Below are 23,473 nucleotides of genomic sequence, written 5' to 3' on the forward strand. Positions count from 1 at the left end.
AATTTTAATTTGACTACGCAATTTAAATTTATTACTCAAAATGAAATTAAATAATTGAATTTAAAATTCCATTCAAGAACAAACTAAAATCTAAAGTTGAAACCCCAATTCAGAATTTGCACTTACATTTTAATTCAATTTCAATAATAATAATAAGAATTAAAATTTAAATCCAAATCCACAATATAATACGGAGAGGTATTCGGAACGAGATGCAACTGCCCAAATCGTCCAATTTCGATTCGTCAACTTTACTCTCTAAGTAAACAAACACGCAATTTTTGAGTAGTCAAAATAGTAGGAGCAAAGTGCAAAAACAGATGATCAATACTAAAGTTTGCAATATTTTAGCCTGCACAATACTTTGCATAATAAACTACTACAGCAGTATGAAATATCCATTAATATAGTTTAGTACATCAACACCAAAATACTGTCAGCGACCTTCCGCCAAAAACGCGCGCACAAAAAGAAATCCATCATCAGTCTTTGCTATCATTCTAACTACATCTACGGAACTCGAACGATACTCTCCTCACAAGCAAAAGGTCTGGAATTAGTTAAGAGAAAAGGCTCATCATTGGGGAGCCTGATAATGGAGCTCGTGTTGCTTCGCAGATCATGGTAGACCCAGTTCATACTAAGTTCGCAGAATATGAGGACCTTGTCCTTATGGATGGCTACAGCGGTCATATCTTTGATCCAATCAATAAGTTTGATACATCCCATGTTAAGACGAGCTTCAATTTTTCTGGAGTGAATATTTCTTCTCTTACTTGCCCACGTAGACTTGTTATCATCGATCACATGCAAATCCAACAGCGGGGCACGCCAGGCAGCAAGACAAAGAGATCCCCAAAGCACTCCGAAGTACAAACGCCGCTTCCCTCTGAAAGGCTGCGGCGACCAGCTAGGGGGGAGCTCGATACCCGTAAACTCTTCTCTGCAGACGTCAAACCGAACAATGCGTTCCAGACCAGGGTGCTCGATAGTGGTCCAATATAGAGCTCCATTCATGTAAGCAGGCCTGTACCTTGAGAGCGGAAATCGAACAGCACCTATATCTCTCCAAGACACATCCTTCCCCAGAGTGAGAACCTCGCACCTTCGCTCCCGGCCAGAGACTCGAGCAACTTTATATTCACCAGTCTCGAGGCTGAAACCCAACCCCACATTAGGGAAAATAAGCTCACCGCCCAATACACGTGATTGATGAAAAGAGGCTTCTTTAAGAGCCCGAAACTTTCTAGTACGTGGATTAGCCACAAAAACATATCTTGCGCCGTAGAAGGAGATCAGACCATGGCATGCATTTGAAATACTAAAATCGTCTTTAACTGTGATAGGGATTGCGAATTTATCGGAGAGCATTACCCGGCCTCCGTCCTCCGAGAACGAATATATACGAAGCGTATTCTGACCTAAATTATCATCCCATGCCAACCATGTATTAATGACATATATTTTCGGGTTGCGAGATGCGTGCTCACTCTGCAGCTTGGCAAAATAAGGCAAATGCAACCACGAGTGCCATTGCTTACAAACGAAGTTCAATCGCGCAAGAGACTTTGCAGGAAGTCTCTTCAGAATCTCAAGCATTACATTCATCGGAAGGTCCAGGCCGGTGCCCACTGTCTTCTTCGCATCCATTGCTGTTTCGTGCGAACTGCGGGTGACGATAGACAAGCAGCATTAGAGAAAATTTCATATAATTAGATAACATTAGAGCTATTCCCTGGCTTATTTACAAGTCTCCTCATATATACAGCAGTACAAACAGCAATAAAACGAATGCATTTCGCAACCGTACCGAAAGAAAGAAAACACATAAATCGATCACCTCGATCCAATTTCCTTGCCCTTTTTTCCTACTAGCTCCTAAGCATGGGGATTTGCCAGAATTAATTTGTGCTTGTGCTTGCATACATAATAAAACTTATCTATCAAAAAAGTCCGTCTCTCTCATAGAATTCGATCCCATACCATTCATTCTGAACAAAAGATTTTCAGGGTAAAATCAATTCACATAATTTGCAAACTGCTCTACTCATAATGCTCCACAGAACAGAACTGAAACAAATGCTGGTCATTAGGAAATTTTTGAAACAGAAGAAAGCAACTGTCGGATGGACAATCGTACAGACGTTAATCCACGGGAAAACAGAGGAAGCAAATAGGAAATAAACCACATATCATCGACTGACTGATGTTTAATTAAAAAAAAAAAAAAAAAACTCCTAAGAAAAGGCCATAAAAATCTAACCTATTAACAGGACGACGTAGCAATCGATGAAGAACTACAGATCCAATGCTCTGAATACGATTTATGAGAATATAACCACAGAAAATACATAAATCGCTATCCAACAGACTAAAGCCATAAATGAACAAGTTACTATAGTATTTTTCCGCAGAACTTCAAAAACTATAATAAAGCTCGTATATTTTATTTTATTTTATATTTTTTTACACATCCAGTGATTAGAAACTTGGAAACACAATCAGTCGAGTAACTCAAACAGGGAGGAGGGCAGGAACCTTAGCACAAGAAGAAGAAGAAGAAGAAGAAGAAGAAGAAGAACTGGAGCTGTGGAAAGGGAGTCGAGGACGAGAGGGGTTTAGGGTTCGGAGATCGGGCCCCAACGAAACAGCGAGAGAGGAAGCGCCTGAGCGAGGGGAAACCCTAGTAGATATCGCCACAACTGCACCACCTCCCCGCTGTCCTCGTCGCGCTCCTCTCGAGAGAGAGAGAGAAGCGAGAGAGAGCGGAGTCGAGCTGATGAGTGGGGTTTAGGGTTTCGTCGAGCGGTCGGGGGGAGGGAGCCCGGGTAGGAATTAGGCGATAGCGACTGATTGAGACTTGAGACGGGGGAAATGGGATGATATTGGATATAATTCTATAAGCAGCGTTTGGTTAGGGGATAGGAATAGGAATAAGCTCTTATTCTTTTTTTTATATCCAAACGCTAATTTTTTATCCGAAAATAGTAATTTTCGGTTATTCCCACCAACACCTCTATTTTTTATATAAAACTACCTAAAATTGTTCTTATCCCCGGGAACAACCCAATTTTTATCCAAACACTATTTTTCTTATCTCCATATTTGTACCTATCCTGTAATAGCTAGTTCTTGCTTATACCCGAACCAAACGGTAAAAATCCCGGGTATACGAATTCACATTTTATGTTTTTTTGAATATTCAAATAGTTTTGAACTTTCAAAAATTATATTGGCATTCATTTTTTTTCGGATCTGAATATTTTCAATAGCCATGCATATGAGATAGAATATAGATGCGGATAAGACCTTTTTTTTTTTTTTTTGAGAGAGATAGGTAGCACGCTTCCCGCTTCGTTTATTTAATTTAAAAATAAACTTAGCTGAAAATATAAATCAACTAGGATTCGAACTCGGGTCTCGGATACCAACCACCAAACCCTTTGCCACTTGCTTATTCAATCCATTTTTTCTCCTAATTTTTTTAACTAACTTGGTGGATGTTTAGCGTAGCTTTTGAAAAGCCATTTTGAATCCAAAAGTAATTTTCAGCTCAACAAAATATCTGACGACTTTACTTTTAAAATTTGATTCTAATTTCTAAAATCAATTTTTCGATTTTAGAGACTGAAAATAAAAAATAGTTAAAACCAACTTCTTAAAATCTTATTCTGATTTTATACTTAATTTTAAAATTTTTATTTTGATCTTATATTCAAGTCTTAAATTTCAATTCAAATTTTAATTTTTTAATTCCAAATTTTTAAATTTCAAATTTTAAAAATTAAATTTCAAATTTTGATAATAAATTTTAAATTTCAAATTTCAAATCTCGAATTTTAAATTTTAAATTTCAAATTTTAAAATATTAAATTTTAAATTTAAGATAAAATTTAAATGTTAAATTTTTAAAATTCAAAATTAATAATTAAATAATTTTAAATTTTAAATTGTAAATGTTGCGCGCCGAATGTCCCGACCCTTAACCCGGTCAAGAATTCTCCTCGGGAAGAACGTTGGGGTGTGAGACGGCTGCGAATTATGACCCTCGAAGTATACTCCCACAAAGGATCAAGCGATTAGACCGATGAGGGATCGAATCAGCCGGGTTCGAAAACCTCCATAGTAAATTCGTTTCGGCAGGATGAGCCGAATGGAGAGGGGAAGCCCAGAATTCGACTAAGAAATGAGCCGAATGGCTAAACAACTTGTGATCTGACCGGCAGGAAGAGCCGAAGATGACTTTCTATTGAATAGCAAATCGAAAAAAGTACACGAGCAGGGGAGTAATGCCCGTAGGGCAGACAGACTCCAAATATGGAAACAGGGGAGTGATGCCCGTAGGGCAGACAGGCTCCGAGTATGCTAAATTACAGGAACTACTCCTAAGGAAAGCGATAAATGCGAGAATAGAAAGATGCAGGAAAATAAAGGTGGTCTTTTGTACGTAGGGGCGAAGACCCTTTTTCAGGGTATCGTATGCGTATTTATAGAACCGACTTTGCGTCAGTTATTGCTCTTGCACGATCAGCCACTATCTCCTGATTCGTAGGACCACCTTCGGCCGATCGGAACAGCTCGTAACTGCTTGCGATTGTTATAACTCCTTGGTCCAGTGCGGCTCGTATGTGTCCGGTGTACTCTAGGTCTACCGTTTTAGCCGTCTTACAGATATGGACCCGGCGTGCCAGCTTGTAACATACCAGATTTTGGTATAAAAATAAAAATAAATAAAAATAGTGTGAGAAACTATTTTTATTGAATTTATAGGAGTAAAATATAAGTCAGAAATGACTTGTGCTAAAATCGGACTGGAAACAAAAGATTTAGAACTTTTTGTTGGAAACGGGACAGATAAATTAGCAGAAAATGCACAATCTCAGAAAATTATGAAAATTGGAGGATAAGTCAGAAAATTGGAGGCTAGATTTGAAGTTTCATATTTTTCTGACACCCGTAGAGTGAGAAATAAAATACGAGAGTTATCTGATAAAGATTATAGTTCGGTACAGTTTTCGGTGACCAAATGGGGTCAAAACTAAAAACTTAAAATATATTCTTACTCAGTACGTAAAACCGAACATGACTGTCAAGTTTGAGCTCAAACGGACATTCTGGGAGCTCCGGCGAAAGATATCAGATTTCAAGCTGCCTGGAGTGAATAGTGTTGGAGGTGTTGATTAAAGAAGCTGAAGCTTCTTCTTCCTCGTTCGGCCGACCATCACACGCACGCATGGAGAGGGGGGAGAGAACCCTCCTTTCTCTCTCTAGAGATCTCTCTCATCTCTCTATATCTCTCGCTCAAATTCGCGGGGTTGGTGGAGAAGATGCTTGCGAACGCGTTGGAGGCGACGGATTGAGCTTTCGTGCACCCGTTGGAGCGGCGTGTTTTCGTCGCGGCGTTCACATTGAGGTAAGCTTTTAGAATTTGGCTTAATCCTTAGTTCTAAGTGTTCTAAATACCTCTAATGAGCATTCTAAACATGCTCTCTCTATTTAATTTGGATTATTTAGAGGTTAATTGCATGTTAGGGCTCCGAATGGGGTTTTGTAAAATATATGGGTTTGATCTCATTTGACCCTCCGTAAACCAAATTGCTAGGTAAACGAACGCGTTGGCGAAGACGGTTCGGCAATCCGACGAGCCGTTACAAAGTTATTAAAGAAATGGACGTTTAGGCTTCGGGTCCGCCGGGAGGGCCGAGGCGACGTCGTAAAATCGTGGAAATGGATTTGAGGCATCGTGGCACATAACCGAAGACCTATAATTTTCGGGGCTGCGAAGCGGAGCACGGTTGAGGTGCAGTTGCAGTATCGGGCCGTGCCGGGTGCCGGGTGCCGCGGGAGGCCGATTGCAAGTGACTACAAGCAATCGAAACGCGAGTTAAGGTGGGTTGTGCTTACCGAAGCGACTAGGTCGCCTTTATGTCTAAGCAAACATATATATGTAGACATATTGTGGAATATGATGAATGAGTGCATGTTGATTTATTGTAGAATATACTAGATGAATGTATATTGACATATTGTGGATTATGTTAAATGACACATGCATGTTGAACTTGGGTCGATAAACTCTAGGTGAATTAGAGAACTCGACATTGGAAAACAATGACATATGAACTATGATATGTGACGTGGACAATCTATATATATTAGATCGAGTGGCATATGATTAGTATAGTGGAAGTACTAATGGCATGTTGAACACTTAGAAAACAAGAGTGGCAAGAGTCCAAGAATATAGTAGTGTATATGACACAAGTGATAGTAAGGAATGCAAAGAAAAGAATGATTGAAATATTATGACATTTCAACCCTAGAGTTATGGTCATTTGAGTATAGTCTTCCTAAAGTTAAGGAATGGATTGAACTTTGAGTCCTCAAATGTAGGATTGATCATACTCACTTTTAGTCCTTGCTCGAGGTTGTGGTAGCTCCCCCTCGGGCGATGTGCTCCGGAGTCGACATCACTGGGTTGTAGCGAGTATCTCCCCAGAGGACGGTCCCACCGGGTTGTAGCGGGTATCTCCCTGGTTAATGGGATTTTGGGTTGGTGAGTTTGTTGAGGGCGAAACCATCGGGTTAGCCAAGTGATTGGGTAATAGACTTATGAGCTATAGTGATATCCTAGTTGAGGGGATTTAAGACCGAGGTGCAAGTGAGACGTCCTTCGCCTCGGGCCTGGCTTTGTGCGGTAATCCGCAGACGATTGACTCAAGACCGAGTCGAGCGGTTAGCTTTGTAAAGATAGATAAAGCTTTATGATTAAAATGGTAAATGACAGAAAACCTTAAATGTCAATTGGATGAAAGTAGTAATCGATTGAATTACTAGTTGGTTGTATAGTCGCATCATTGCATGATCTTCATATTGCATTCGTGAGGCAATGCATGGTTTTATTCGTTGCATAATCAAGATATATATATCTATCTGTTTATTGAACTAACTTGCAGTTGCCTCCCTTGGACTTATTGGTCGAGCTTTTTCCTTGGGTGGCCGTACCCACTGGGAGCCATGGAGTTGGTTCTCACCCCACGTGGTTTTGGGGTATTACAGGTTCACACGTGAGCGGCGCGGCGGCGCGAGGCGAGGGCGTATCTCCATAGTTAGCGCCCTACCACTGAGACTAGAGATAGCGGTACCCTGAGTCGGCCTTTACTTAGTGATGTAAGAAAATGAAAAGAATCAAGTTGTAATAATTTGTAATAAAAGCTAGATTGTACTTGGAAGTTAAATGTAATAAGTAATTGTGATGTAAAATGTATCTGGTGAATGTGAATGCTTGTAATAGCAAGTAGATTATGTTTTTGATACTTCCTTATGCAATCCTTGATTAAAATGTGTTCCTGGTTGGAACTTTGTACATTATATTGATTGCGACGCCTTGAATGTACAGGGGAGACTCTGTCCGCGATACCAGGGAAATCCTGTCCGTTCGGCGGTCTGTCGGCGTGCCCGAAACCGGCCAAATAGGCGGGCTCGGGGCGTGACAGATAAGATGGTATCAGAGCATAAAAAGAACATAAAAAGAATAATAGAAAATGGTTTAGTTGGACCTAGAAGACCCTAGGATAGTAAACCATAGGAGATTAAGGTTCGTGAGAGACGAGAACTTGTGACTTTTGGCGAAAGGTTAATTGATTGGGTTGTGTCGTAAACCTCTGAAACGGATATTAGAGGTAGATTTAAAGTGTGGTTTATTCTCAACCGATTGTGTTCGTGTTGGGCGCGCACAACATGAAACCGAGTGATGAGAATAGACGCCCTTGCGTGACTTTCGCCCGATTTGAGTCGGTATTAAGTGTCTCGTGTTCGACCTAGAAGGTCGAGGATTAGTAAAGTTGTCGCGTTTTAGGAAACGACAGCACTGCGTAGGCGATCTTTGTTTAGATCGGCGCGGGATGGGCCAAGTGGTGTCCCTGGGCAATTTGAGACGAGCGGAGACTTGAGACTTCGCGAGCGATTGGCCACTCTCGTGTGTGTGGCGGGGTAATGAGTTGAATTAGTGCAGTGTCAGCAGAAGGCTGCCATATGCCAGGAGGAGCGAGTTAAGAGACTCTAAGAGTTGGGGGATCAGTAGTGATCGCACCAGTTCCGGCTCGTTAAGTACGGCCGGGAGTCGCGACGAAGGTGTGGTGGACAGGCGTCGAGTGGAATCGACTGCCTGGTCTCCCTCCTGTGGTTTGGGATGAGTTTCGGGGATCGGTATTCTCTGTTTACTCCCCTGATGGTGGAAAAGAAAGCTTCAGGAAAGGTTCTCGAAGCTGCGGCAGGTAGATCGCACCGTGAGGGAAATACGAGCGGTAATTCTCCCGTGTCGTGAATTTCATACCGGACATAGTGCGGGATAATGAGAACGAAACTCCTTTTAGGAGGGGAGAATGTAACGTACTGAAATTTCGGTAAATAAACATCAAACTTTAGTCAAATTGACCAAAGTGCGTTGAGAGAAATAGTTGGATAAAGTCCAATTGACATTCCGACGATGTTGGAAGAATAAAAATTGGGCTCTAAAAGAGTTAGAACGGCTTTAGCATCGATCGGTGCGAGTTGGAGTCGAAAACAAGCTAAAACTACGTTCTGGAGGAAAGTGTACCGGTACATGTTGATGGTTGTACCGGTACAGCAAGCGGCCCGAGAAAAGCATTGCTCTCGGGTTTGAGTTTTCACAGAAGTGTACCGGTACACCCCTGGTTTGTATCGGTACCCTTTGGTAAAATTCGAGGAGGTTGCTCTCGGGTTTGCCTCTACACAGCTTTGTACCGGTACAAAAGCCCGTGTACCGGTACACAATGGGTCTGACAGTAGGTTGAGATCTGCTGCAAATGAGAAACGTTGGGGGGTTTAAATGCAGTCGTGGCGGTTTGTATAAACCCCACACCTCTTCTTTCCTTGTTCACAGCAAGGAGTACCCCTTCAACTCCATGTTCTTTCTTCTCTCACTCTCCAGGAGCTTTTCTAAAGAGGAGGATTAGAGAAGCTTTGAGGATTAGGCCTTGTGGATAGAACAAGGCAGTGCAATTGTGCGAAGGGAGCGTGAGTCCATTCGCAAGGAAAAAAAAAAAATAGGACGACCAACGAGTGGATTCGGTGGTCCGTCAAGTTTTCAACTGAGTGCAATGTGTTCCCGCTCGTGATCCCGAGTTTCGGGGACCTACTGTGTTCGGTCCTAAGTGAGATGTGTTGTATGTGGGTGTTTTCGTTACCCACAGTATTGCGAGCTGTGAGAGGGCAAGTGCTACAGGTGTGGGCAACCGGGCTGTGCGCGGGAGGAGTGTCCGCAAGGTGACAGCCGGGGCCTGACACTGGCGACAGCCTATTTCTCTCTAGGATGGCCCGCAGGTGTGCCATCTGCGGCATGGTCGGGAGAGAGGGTGTTGAGGACAATGCAACCTAAAGGTTCGCGGCGAGCGCCGGGTGGCCGTAGATACGCGACCCAGGTTGAGGACCCTGCTGCTGACGACGTCGTTGCAGGTATGAGTTATTGAAGTAAGCATATGTTTTGCATGACGTGAAGTCCATGCATCGCATGCAATGATTATGTGGTTAATTACTATTGTCGTGCATGACCATAGTAGAGACCGAGTGGACGGGTAAGTATCGATACCGGGGCATGCTCGTGTTGTGAGGGCGTAGTACCTGCCAGTATAGGTATAGAGCCAGATGGCACTAGCGAAGTGCTAGTAGTGACCTTTGGCGAGTAGTGAAACTCGCGATAGAGACAGAGGTGGCTAACCGACTCTCAGAGCAACTTAATTAGTAGATTACGAGAGTTGAGCCGTGGTATTTGATAACACCCGAGTGGTCCGAAAATTTCGGATGTCATTCCGGTAGATCAAACAGTAAAAGTAGCATCACTGTTGAGAGAACGGTCGATTAGTGGCCAAGTTTGAGCACGTGGGCCTAGTAGTACCTCAAGGTGAGGTAGGCGGTTGTACTCGTGCGGCCGGTGTGCATAGGCAGGATTGCCTAACACTAGACTTAGTGTGGAACGCTATAGAGGCGTATGACGTTCGGGTATAGTTGCTCGTGGAGTGCGGGTTTATTTCAGTTAAGGGAGTGTATTGGCAGTAGCACTTGAGCATTGCTAGGTGTGAAGCGTGCCATGGATCACTCGTGAGACTTGTGACTCACATTAGGTGTATAGTAGCCGGTAGTGGTACGTGTGACTCGGTAGAGCATGTCGTGCGATTGATAGAATACAGAGAGTACGAGTGTGACCCAACCCGGAAATCTGTAACGGTTTGGGATCTTAGTTGCTCCTGGTTGGAGTGTGTGCGAATTCCCAAGTGAGAATTTCGCCCGATCATGATTGGGTCTGCATTTGCGAGCGAGAAACGCTGCGTATTGAGACAGGTTTAGGCGGTAGGCCTACTAGGATTGGTGGCCCATGGTCCACCTGTGGAGATCGAAGAAAGCAATTTGGCATATAGCCTTATCGAGGAGTTTGACCCGAATTCACGAGCGAAGCGTTCGTGTGAGCTCATTGCGAAAATAGTTCGATGTTGACCGTGGCATATGGTATCAGATAATGAAGTGCTCTTGGTGAAACCTTGAGCTAGTAGTAAGCCACGTGGAGTTGGAGGATTGGAATTGGGGATGTGCTAAGATAGGCCATCTCACGTTAAAGTTGAGGGTCAATGCGAATTTAGAGCACTCGCGACGGAGCGATGCACCGGTGATATTGCTTTTAAGCAATGTCGGTGATCGAATTGGGAGGCATTCCCTGAGGGGAAAGCCAGTGCAAAGAAGAGTTCTTTGCGTACCGAATGGCGAGTGGTGTTGGAGCGCATAGAGTCGTTGAGTACCGACTTGCGCTGCCACTATGACTTGCTAGACCGTGATGCACTCATGCATCACACTTTGCAAATGAGTTTAATATTAAACCCATGTTCTTTAGAGTGAGCCGCTTTTAGAAACACGATGGTGTGGAGCCGCTTTGGAGTGGAAGAATGAGTTGGTACCCTCAATTACTCGCAGAGCTGAATTGAGGCGTGGTTTGAATTTCGCAGACGAAATTCTTTTAAGGGGTGGAGAATGTAATATACCAGATTTTGGTATAAAAATAAAAATAAATAAAAATAGTGTGAGAAACTATTTTTATTGAATTTATAGGAGTAAAATATAAGTCAGAAATGACTTGTGCTAAAATCGGACTGGAAACAAAAGATTTAGAACTTTTTGTTGGAAACGGGACAGATAAATTAGCAGAAAATGCACAATCTCAGAAAATTATGAAAATTGGAGGATAAGTCAGAAAATTGGAGGCTAGATTTGAAGTTTCATATTTTTCTGACACCCGTAGAGTGAGAAATAAAATACGAGAGTTATCTGATAAAGATTATAGTTCGGTACAGTTTTCGGTGACCAAATGGGGTCAAAACTAAAAACTTAAAATATATTCTTACTCAGTACGTAAAACCGAACATGACTGTCAAGTTTGAGCTCAAACGGACATTCTGGGAGCTCCGGCGAAAGATATCAGATTTCAAGCTGCCTGGAGTGAATAGTGTTGGAGGTGTTGATTAAAGAAGCTGAAGCTTCTTCTTCCTCATTCGGCCGACCATCACACGCACGCATGGAGAGGGGGGAGAGAACCCTCCTTTCTCTCTCTAGAGATCTCTCTCATCTCTCTATATCTCTCGCTCAAATTCGCGGGGTTGGTGGAGAAGATGCTTGCGAACGCGTTGGAGGCGACGGATTGAGCTTTCGTGCGCCCGTTGGAGCGGCGTGTTTTCGTCGCGGCGTTCACATTGAAGTAAGCTTTTAGAATTTGGCTTAATCCTTAGTTCTAAGTGTTCTAAATGCCTCTAATGAGCATTCTAAACATGCTCTCTCTATTTAATTTAGATTATTTAGAGGTTAATTGCATGTTAGGGCTCCGAATGGGGTTTTGTAAAATATATGGGTTTGATCTCATTTGACCCTCCGTAAATCAAATTGGCTAAGGTAACGAACGTTTTGGTGAAGACGGTTCGGCAATCCGACGAGCGTTACAAAGTTATTAAGAAGATGAACGTTAGGCTCGCGGGTCCGCGGAGGGACCGAGGCGACGTCGTAAAATCGTGGAAATGGATTGAGGTATCGTGGCACATAAGCGAAGACCATATAATCGGGCTGCGAACGGAGCACGTGTCACGCCCGGGCTCAGCGGAAGCCCTAACGGCGCGTGTCCAGACCGCGCCATACGTCTAAAACATATAGGCGTCTACAAAAATTTCAAACAATAATACAAGAGATCTAGAGATATCAGAGCATTGTATAACTTCTATAACAAGGAAAGGACATAAAGCTGAAAGTCCACTAAGTAAAAACATAAAGTAAGAACAATAGGGATCCCATAACAAGTGTTAAAAGGAGTACAAGTGGTCTCTCTATACATGGTACAAAACTCTCCCCCTCTCACAAAAAATATAAATGGAGGAGTAACCACCTAGCGCAAAAGAACTCTCCGCGAGCAGCTACGCGATACCCTTGCCGCGATCCGTGCCTCCGCCGGTGCCGAAGGCTCTGAAAGGAAAAATAGAAACAGGGCGTGAGAACTATTTAAAATGTTCCCAGTGGGCAATTACTGACTTCAGTGAAATGCACCACGTAGCCCGAACTATAGAAAAGGGGTCAGTGTAATCATCTAACAAAACGATAAATGCACTGTATATAAATAAATAAACGAGTACCCAAAAATGATACCTCTACTTAGCATAATTTACATATGTGAGGAAGCAACTACTAGCTATATGCACATGAACACCCAACATAATAAAGCATGATTATGCAACACCCAAAGTCCACAATGTAATATAAAGATGTCATTGTTTACTATTCTAAGTCCAATCCACTTAACAGTTATAAGGTTCACATAGCATGTTTGTCACCAAGTCCCAATCATATATAAGACCCACCGAAGGCTGTCTGGCCTGCGCCGTGCCTAATGCCCGGGTAGTCAACATCCCCACTCTAGGGATGAGCCTCCCACGGCAATCCACTTCGGCGCCCAATCCTGCACGGGCGAGCATATTGTCGCATGGCTATCTCCGGAGTGCCGGCTTGTAGCGGAGCGACCCTCACAAGTATGAGCGAATGAGCACAAATGGCAAGCAACATGATCCGTCTCAAGTACCAGTCCTCATGTCTAACAACATGGAAATATATCAAGTATCTCAATGGCCTATCTCTATGTCATCATGTCTCTAACATGGAATATAGCAGATACGTAGTGGCCTATCAATATGTCTCTATGTTGCAGTTTAACAGTTTGCTAGTTCACAGTGCCCCTAATGACACTTTGTTCAACGAGTTCCAAGCATGGCAACTATATTCAAAGTACATATTCCAAGTCATAACCTCATAAGAGATGTATTTTCCACTTGCAAAAATAAACATTTTTCCCGTATGCATACATTCTACTCATAAGCTCTACTATATAGTGAAATTTTCATAATACACAAGGCATGCATTTTAAGTATTCTATTAATTCATATAAATTCATTTAACATTAGAAATGAACTTAAATATTTTACGACAGTGCAAAGAGCATAGGGGCCATTTCGCCCATTTTCACGAAGCCAAACCACGATACGACGAAACTCCTCGTTCGCTCCAACGAGGGTGTCCTCTAGTCTCCTAGTACCCTAGAGGTATAGAAACTGTGTCATACGGGCAAACACAACAATACCTAGCTCAATCATTAAGCTACTCAAGCATAGGCGAGAAAAACTCACCTCTAGTGCAAAAATCTCCTCTAAAGCTCCAAAGGAGAGCTAGGGTTCATCCAATCCAACCTAATGGAAAGCTCTAATCCACTCAATCTAGCTTCAAAAGTCCTAGATTCAAAATACCCAAAATAACCCTAATATCACATCAGGGTTTCATCTCAAGAAATCCAATAAATTAAGGATCAAAGAAAAGATTAAGCTTCTAACCTCTTTGGAAGCCTCCAACAAGTGTTCAAGTCCCAAAATCTGAAAATCTCCCCTCAAGCAAGCTCCAAAACCAAGCTTTAAACTCCTTCCATGGAGGGAGAACACCAAGAAGAAAGAGGAAAAGAGAGGCTTAAATCAAAATTAAACCAACCAAGATCAAGAAATAGAGAGGAGGGTGTGGAGAACTCACCTACCTCTTCTCGCCTGCTGCTGTGAAACTCAGGGAGCCCTAAGGGCGTGGGGTTACTAATAGATAGGCTACAATGGCGAAAAACCCCTGCAGTTTCAAATACACGAAATCTGCCTCCTTGTACGGCACGGCGGGCTTTGTACCCGGTATACAAGCCCTGCGAAAATGAAAACCCGAGGCTGCGGGTCGCGCGTCTGCGGCTCTGTACGGTACAAGCCGATGGCTGTACCGGTACAACCATCAATACTTGTACCGGTACAAGACCAGTCTTGTCCGGTACAAGCCCTGCTGGCAGGCTATCGAGGGCTGACCAAAAATTTCAATTTTGGAATTTTGGCTGGCCAAGTCTCAAACCAACACCCTCGGGTGCGTGCCAGGGTCGGCAACAACTAACGACCCATCAAAACTGTGGAAAAGCTCCCACAACAGATCAAAACACTCGAATCTTGCAATTGCTAAGATCCAGTGTATTACAGCATGGTTGAGGTGCAGTTGCAGTATCGGGCCGTGCGGGTGCCGCGGAGGCGATTGACAAGTGATACAAGCAATCGGAACGGCGAGTTAAGGTGGGTGTGCTTACCGAAGCTACTAGGTCGCTTTATGTCTAAGCAAATTAAGAAATCCATGTTGATACATATATTATTAGACATATTGGAATATGATGAATGAGTGCTTGTTGATTTATTGTAGAATACTACTAGATGAATGTATATTGACATATTGTGGATTATGTTAAATGAACATGCATGTGAACTTGGCTCGATAACTCTAGGTGAATTAGAGATATCGACATTGAGAAACAATGACATATGAATATGATATGTGACGTGGACACAATCTATATATATTAGATCGAGTGGCATATGATTTAAGTATAAGTGGAAGTACTAATGGCATGTTGAACACTTAGAAAAAAGAGTGGCAAGAGTCCGCAAGAATTAGTAGTGTATATGACACAGTGATAGTAAGGAATGCAAAGAAAAGAATGATTGAAATATTATGACATTTCAACCGTAGAGTTCATGGTCATTTGAGTATAGTCTTCCTAAAGTTAAGGAATGGATTGAACTTTGAGTCCTCAATGTAGGATTGATATACTCACTTTTAGTCGCTTCGAGGTTGTAGTAGTCCCCTCGGGCGATGTGGCTCCGGAGTCGACATCACTGGGTCTGTAGCGGGTATCTCCCCAGAGGACGGTACCCACGAGTTGTAGCGGGTATCTCCCCGGTTAATGGGATTTTGCGTTGGTGAGTTTGTGAGGGCGAAACCATCGGGTTAGCAAGTGATTGGTAATAGACTTATGAGCTATAGTGATATCCTAGTTGAGGGGATTTAAGACCGAGGTGCAAGTGAGACGTCCTTCACCTCGGGCCTGGCTTTGTGCGGTTACTCCGCAGACAATTGACTCAAGACCGAGCGGGCGTTAGCTTGTAAAGATAGATAAAACTTATGATTAAAATGGTAAAGACAGAAAACCTTAAATGTCAATTGGATGAAAGTAGTAATCGAATTGAATTACTAGTTGGTTGTATAGTCGCATCATTGCATGATCTTCATATTGCTCGTGAGGCAATGCATGGTTTATTCGTTGCATAATCAAGAATATATATATCTATCTGTTTATTGAACTAACTTGCAGTTGCCTTCCCTTGCAACCTATTGGTCGAAGCTTTTCGTTGGGTAGCCGTACCACTGGAACCATAGATGTTGGTTCTCACCCACGTGGTTTTGGGGTATTACAGGTTCACACTGAGCGCGCGGCGGCGCGAGCGAGGGCGTATCTCCATAGTTACGCCGCTAACCCACTGAGACCAGAGATAGCGGTACCCTGAGTCGGCCTTTACTTAGGGATGTAAGAAAATGAAAAGAATCAAGTTGTAATAATTTGTAATAAAAGCTGGATTGTATTTGGAAGTTAAATGTAATAAGTAATTGTGATGTAAAATGTATCTGGTGAATGTGAATGCTTGTAATAGCAAGTAGATTATGTTTTTGATACTTCCTTATGCAATCCTTGATTGAAATGTGTTCCTGGTTGGAACTTTGTACATTGTATTGATTGCGACGCCTTGAATGTACAGGGGAGACTCTGTCCGCGGTACCGGGGAAACCCTGTCCGTTCGGCGGTCTGTCGGCGTGCCCGAAACCGGCCAAATTGGCGGGCTCGGGGCGTGACACAGCTGTTCGCGCCTAACTGGCTCAACAGGAAATTATAAGATTTTAGTTTTAAATTACAAATTTCAAATTTTTAAACTTCAAAAATATTTTTATTTTTGAATTTTAAATTTAAAGTATTAAATTTTAAATTTTAAATTTTCAAAATTTTAGATTGTAAATTTAAATTTTAAATTTAATTTTTAATTTTAAATTTGAATTTAAAAATTTAAATTTAGATTCAAAGATTCAAAATTTAAATTTTAAATATTCAATTTTCAAATTTATATTGAAAATTAAATATCAAATTTAAAATTTTTGTGCAAATTTAATTTTTAAATTTAAATTTGAATTCAAATTTTAAACTTAAATTTAAATTTTAAATTATTTTAAGATAAAATTTTGTAAAATAATTATTATACGCAAATATGAAAAAATGTTTACCAAACAGCTTTACAAATCACTTCAAAAAAATTTATTTTTTTTATCTAAACTCAGCCAAACGCTGTATAGTCCAAAATGAGGTATTCGGTAAAGGGGGAAAAGGGGAACAAGGGAAGGGAAAAAGCAGCACCAGACGTCACGTAGCTTGATAACTGGAAATTCATATATTTCTATTGATAATTTATTCCTAATTGAGCAAAATGTCCTTTTTGTTTCTAATGGGATTTGGAGTTTAGATGGGTATTTTGGAAAACAAAGGGTAGGTTTGAAATTTCGAATAATATAGTAAGGGTATAAAAGAAGAAGTTGAAGAATAAAAAATATAAAAGTAGGAGAATGTGAAGAAGAGGCATCAACAACTCTACAGTAAAAATATGAGAATAAAAGCATAAAAAAAAAAAAACTAGAGAGAGTGCGAGAGAGAAGAAGATAGAGTAAAATTCAAAACTGTAGCGTGGCAAGAGAATGAGAAAGGGAGAAACATGAGGAGGGCAAACCCCGCGATCGGTAGGTTTTATGATCTCATGACAGAATGTGGCAACGATAGGTTAGAACGATGGAATATGTGATAAGATAGGCAAGTTCGAAATATTGGATTTTATTGGGTTTATTATGATTTAAAACTTGTTAAGGCCTCTTAAGAGCCCATAATTGTTAATGGGCCGCTTGGGGAGCCCAACTAAAATTTTCATGTGTGATATTTAGTCCCACATTGAAAATCAAAAGGGTGTTTGTTTGTCATGCCCCGAGCCCGCTACCAATTTGGTCTGGTTCGGGCACGTCGGACAGATATCGGACGGACAGCACCTCCCCTATCCGCCCACGGCTAAAGCGATGAGATTATGTACAACAAGTTCCCAGGAAAGCACTTGAATACGTACACAATCAGCAACAACGACGAGAGCACAACCAGTGCTAAACATGTAAGAGCAAGCATCACGAGTAATAAACAAATGAATAAAAGAGAGAGATACTAAGCTATTACATTCATTCAACCCTTTTTAATACAACTTGATTACACTTAAACTTCCAAAACATGAACATAAGTTTACATTTTCCAAAATAGCCTCACACCTATACATCATCTACGCTCATATGCAAAAGGTAGCTCTAATGCATAATGGAAAGTCACTACACTAGGGCGCTATGCCCTTACCGCGATCCTCTCCCGGAACGCTCGCACTCGGCCCTGCAGTAAAATGGGATGAGAACTATATAAACATAGTTCTTAGTGGATTCGACCGCCGACTCCGCCGATCTTCCCACTAGGTCTAAGCTGGTACAGATAGATAGATAGAAAGGTAGATAGAAATAAACTGCTACTATAATCTACTATGCCATCAAATGTAAGGAATGCATGGAACATCATCTAGCAACAACCTACCATCATGCTAGTATGCTTCAACAATGTAACGAATACAACTACCACATAGTTATGCAGCCTATTATGTCTAATCATGGTATGAATGCAAATCTGCTTATGTTATTCATGTCATTACCCAATTCATTAGGCTACCCCACCTAAGACTTCAAATCCTGCAAGGGAAGAGCTACCCCGCTCTTGTCCTCACAACCCAATCTACTAGACTAACCTGCCTAAGATCTCGAACCACATAGGTGAAGAGCTACCCCGCTCTTATCTCGCCCAACTAATATCTCGAAGGTCCTAAACAAAGAGATACCCCGCTCCTCGCCCGACTCAATCGCAAAGGTTCTAGGCAAAGAGCTACCCCGCTCCTCGCCCGACTCAATCTCGAAGGTCCTAGGCAAAGAGCTACTGCGCTCCTCGCCCGACTCAATCTCACTCTGCTAGGTACAAGGCTGTCTCGCTCAAATCTCATAGGTAAAGGAATAGTATGTTCACTCACGGTATGAAGGCAAATCCACCAGGCTAACTACCAAACGACTATGCTCAATAACAATGTAACTCACAGTAAAGGCTAGCCACCATACTACTATGTTCATTAACAAGGCTATTCATTAGATCACCCAATCTCTCGGCTAACCCGAGGCTCGCTCTCAGTCTCACGTTTTTAAGTCTCATAGGGGAGAAGTCTCGCTGAACTATCCCCCGAGACCGCATGCGGACAGCACACGACGACTGTCCAGGCAGCACACGACGACTGCCCCTCGAGTAACTAAAACTCTGGAGTGCACAGCGTGTGTGGAGCGACCACTACAAGCGCAGACAGGCTATGTGAGCACGATCCAATACTTGTGAACCAGGAATACCCTACCATCTAGGGTTAACAACATAACACTTTAGGTTTTCTACCCGAATCATAACTAGGGAAATTCACCTATCCCTATGTTCAATGTCGTAGTATCAACTACACTCAATTCTCATATAATATGCCACAACTAGGGAAATGCACCTATCCTGTCATGCCCCGAGTCCAATCCTTTTGGCCGGTTCGAGAGCGTCGAACAGACGCCGAACGGACAGAGCCTCTCCTGTCCGCCCAAGGCTCAACAACAAGTATCAATAGAGTAAAAATTTGCATAAGCGGAAGCATACACAACGGCTTGCACGAGGGCGAGCAATAGCCAAAGTGAAAGTATTGAACTAACAACAACAAGTAATATGATTAATTTTAAATCACATACATGTATACTACTTATCAAGTTCTATTACAGCTCTTTCATCATTTCTTTTTATATCTCATATCTCCAAAATATAACATTAATATTAAATAAATTCGTTTACATCATTCATGTCCTTTCATTTAACAACTATAATCATCGAAATACAAAAGATGATATATCAAAAGGGTATGCAACTATGAAATAAAACATCTCGGGCGGTCTCTACCTAGGGCGCGATGCCCTTACCGCGGTCGTCTGCCGGCTCGCTCGGTCCCGGCTCTGTGGAAATAGGGATGTGAGAACTACAACAAAGTTTCCAGTGGGTTCGGCAATCAACCACGCCGACTATCCCACTAGGCCTAATCAGGCATAATAGAATAGAGGAAAGAAAGTAACCAACTAACAAATGCAACTAATATGCCTGAACAATATAAAATGCGATGCTCGATATAATGCTCATAATGAATGCAGGATCATAATTTTTTTACTCAATCTCTTGGCTAACCCGCAGGTTTCGCCCTCAACAAACTCACCAACCCAAAATCCTATTAACCGGGGAGATACCCGCTACAACCCGATAGGACCGTCCTAAGGGGAGATACCCGCTACAATCCAGTGATATTGACTCCGGAGCACATTGCCCGAGGGGAAGCTACCACCCTCGAGCAAGGACTAAAGGTGAGTACGATCAATTCTACATTGAGGATTCCAAGTTCAATCTATTCCTTAACTTTAAGGAAGACCATGCTCAAATGACCCTTAACTCTAAGGTTGAAATGTCATAATGTCTCAATCATTTTTTTCTTTGCATTCTTTACTATCACAAGTGTCATATGCATTACGAATGTTTTGTACTTACGCCACACTTGTTCTCTAAGTGCTATGTTCTAGTCCTCATGCGAAACACCACACTTGTTTTCTAAGTGTTCTAGACTCATCAATGTTACTCACTAGATCTCTGTCCATGTGTCACTTTTGTTCACTAACCCTTCTAGGTTCTTGTCACTTGTCATGCATAAATAGGATTTACAATTCTCACATTCTTATAAGGATTTCATACGAAATTAAATTCACAATCATGCCATAAAAGCTCACAATTGACCCTACTATGCAACATGCTCAACATAAACATATATGTTCGAACATGACACTTTAGACAAAAAGGGATTTTCGAGGTCCTTGGAATGCACCACCCACCTTAGAAAGTTGAGAGGTTGCTACGGTGAATTTCTTGAAATTTTTGAAGTTACTTTTTCGCCTGCGGCAAAACGAAGCCGAATTAGGCTTTTTATCAATAACTCCATCTAAACCTTTTCGTAACGTTAAACAGAGTTGTCCCACGCATCGAGGACACCTCCAATTAGGTTTCTACAAGGTCAATTTGCCTTAGAAACACTCGAAGGCAAAAGCTCCAAATTTGGTGCCCTAACCAAACCCATTGCTAAATCCTAGGTTTTGATCCCTAAAACAAGCAAAAGAGAGCTTGTCTAATCTCTAGAAGCTCATTTAGAACCATCCCAACCATCTCTAGGGCTTAGAATGCAAACCCTAGAAACCCCCATTAGAGCACCATGAAGAAAACTAGGGTTTCATGGTGTTCATGGCTCTAACATGCTTCTAAAACCTTTAAAAAGCTCAAAACTCCAAAACTTAGGATTTAAATCCAATCACATGAGGAAATCCTACAAGAGCTTACCTCTAGTCTAAGTCCTAGCAAGCTCCTTCTTGTTGGAGAGCTTCTAGACCACCAAATCCACCAAGGATCCTCCTCGAAGCCTCTCCTTCTTCTTCTTCTCCAAGCTCTAGGGTTAGCTCTCTAGAGAGAGAAAAGAGAGAAAGTGAGAGAGAGATGTGTGAATGGCTGTAAAGGGAGAGGGGGTTGGGTGTATAATGTGTTGTAACAATTACAACAAAGCCCCTCCACTTTATTCCCAGTGCATTGCCCAGACTGGGCATTTTTCGCAGTTAGGGACCGGTCTCCCTGACCTGGGACCGGTCTTCGAGAGTGTCATGCCCCGGGACCGACAGAGGCCCTCTCGGTAGCGCGCCCAGACCAGCCATATGTCTACACATATAAGGCGTCTACAATAACAGCGAAAATAAAGTAAGAGATGATTTACAACTAGAGATATCAGAGTAAGTACAAATCTATAATTTATGATAAGAGTAGATGGAACAACTAAGTAATAAAGAGAAAACATAAAGTTATACAACAACCATCTCAAAAGTACACAAAATGGGTGGTCTATATTACACTGGTACAGCTCTCAACCTCTCCAAAAAGAAAACAACGAGAGGTAGACCACCTATCAACGCGTTCCTCGAAGCCAAGCTAACTCGAGGCGATACCCTTTCCGCGGTCCCTAGCCTCTCCCGGCGTGGAAGGCTCTGAAATGACATCAAGAAAAAGAGGGCGTGAGAACTATAATTTATAGTTCCCAGTGGGCAATTACTGACCTCAGCTCAATACACCACTAGGCCCCAAAAGAAAAGGGTAAGTCCAAAAAGCAACAATAATAATAAATGAATTGCATTTATGAAAGCCTGATTAAAATGCTGAACTATTATGTCGCAAATAAACATAATGTCAAATGTGTTGTACATCTACTTTATCAACATGAAGTATGTCCAAGCATAACTAATATGTCCCAACATAACGAGCAAGTAGGTATCATGATCCATTATATCAATGTATGATGAATATGCTCTATCATGGTAGCAAAGTATACTATGATGCAACAAATAAGACTATCATGTATACTACAAGTCCGAACACTATGCTATAAGCATGTCAAGGTAATCAAACTACTAAGCCTATCCAGTTTGTGCCACCTAAGTGTCGGTGGTAGCTCCAGCATTTCCACTCTAGGAATGAGTCCATCCCTCCCGACCCCATAGGTTTCTCGATACCGCACGAGTGAACATAAGTCGCGTAGGCCAACTCCGAAGTGCCGGCTTGTAGGGAGCGACCCTCACAAGCATGTGCAAATGAGCACAAAAGGAAAACAAGCGTAGTCAACATCTCAAACGTCCAATCATCATGTCTCTAACATGGTACAAGTCACTAGCATCTCAAAGCTCTGGTTCAATGTCTCAAAGTGATGTTCCAACACTCACTATGCTTAGTGCCTCTTTATGACACTTAAGCTTGTTATAAGTTAACGCATTTCATAATCTATGTTCCATTCATGACATTAGTACTAGGTTCTCATTTAATCCGAGCTCAATGCCCCATTATGGCATTAGCCCAATTATTCTCAAGAAGTACAAGTCCCCGAGCCTCTTTATGGCTTACTAAGATCCTTTAAGTCTTAAGTAGGAAATAGCTTTAAATGCATGAAAGTAATATTCATTTTCATAATAGGAATTATGATTCCAAGTCTCAATAGGATGCCAATCATGTACAAGTCCCACATGCTAGCTCTCTATTATATACAGGTCCGAAATTTCTTACACATAACATAGGCATGTTAAACATCCTAAAATTCACAATAATTATATTTATCATGGAAATGCAAGAATTTATACTTTACGAAACATAAAACATAGGATATGAGAATCTTTCATATGCTAGGCTAGGTTAAACCCACCGAACCGTCTCGAAACCCTTCGTTTCGCCAAACGGAGTTGTCTACAAGTCTCCAAGTACCCTAAAGGTAAGGAGCGAAGAGATAAACAAACGTTACGAGCAACTCTAGGCTCAAACATTAACCATTACAAGCAAAGGGGCAAAAACTCACCTAAGGAGTAGAAAATCTCTCTCATGCTCCAAAAGAGGGCTAGATCCCTTCCAAAGCAACCTAAACTAAGGTTCTAATCCAATTAGATTAGCTCAAAAAGCCCTAAATAAAAAAGCCCCAAATAAATCCTAGATTTCCCATTCTAGGGTTTCATCTCCTAAAAACCAACAAAACATGGTCTAGAGGGAAGAAATGAGCAACCAACCTCCTTAGAAGCTCCAATCCAAGCTCCAAGGGTGAAGATCTCCTCTCTTGCAAGCTCCAAGTCCAAGCCTTCAAGCACCAACAAGGTGGGAAGAGAAGGGGGGGGAAATGCTCCAAGTCCTCAAGCTAGATCCTCCTCTTCTTCTCCTTCTTCTTCTTCTTCTCTTCCTTCTTCTCCTTCTCTATCAAGGGTGTTGGGAGAATAAGAGAATGAGAAATAAGAAAAGGGA

The 23,473-nt window shown here is 41.9% G+C and overlaps 1 protein-coding gene across 2 annotated transcripts; it reads right to left on the bottom strand.

Annotated features, from left to right (window-relative positions):
* LOC109724465 (putative F-box protein At1g47730) lies at nt 322-2,861 on the bottom strand. Of its 2 annotated transcripts, none has more exons than XM_020253303.1 (2): nt 1,841-2,861; nt 322-1,666 (listed from the first exon to the last, which is right to left on the bottom strand). In XM_020253303.1, the coding sequence occupies exon 2, from the start codon at nt 1,648-1,650 to the stop codon at nt 511-513; it is 1,140 nt and encodes a 379-aa protein (XP_020108892.1). In that variant the 5' UTR covers nt 1,651-1,666; nt 1,841-2,861; the 3' UTR covers nt 322-510. The 2 variants fall into 2 exon arrangements, with proteins under 2 accessions (XP_020108892.1, XP_020108891.1); XM_020253302.1 differs by having other exon boundaries at nt 2,539-2,860.

The sequence above is a fragment of the Ananas comosus genome, linkage group 18, assembly GCF_001540865.1.
Source record: "Ananas comosus cultivar F153 linkage group 18, ASM154086v1, whole genome shotgun sequence".
Classification (NCBI taxonomy): Eukaryota; Viridiplantae; Streptophyta; class Magnoliopsida; order Poales; family Bromeliaceae; genus Ananas; species Ananas comosus.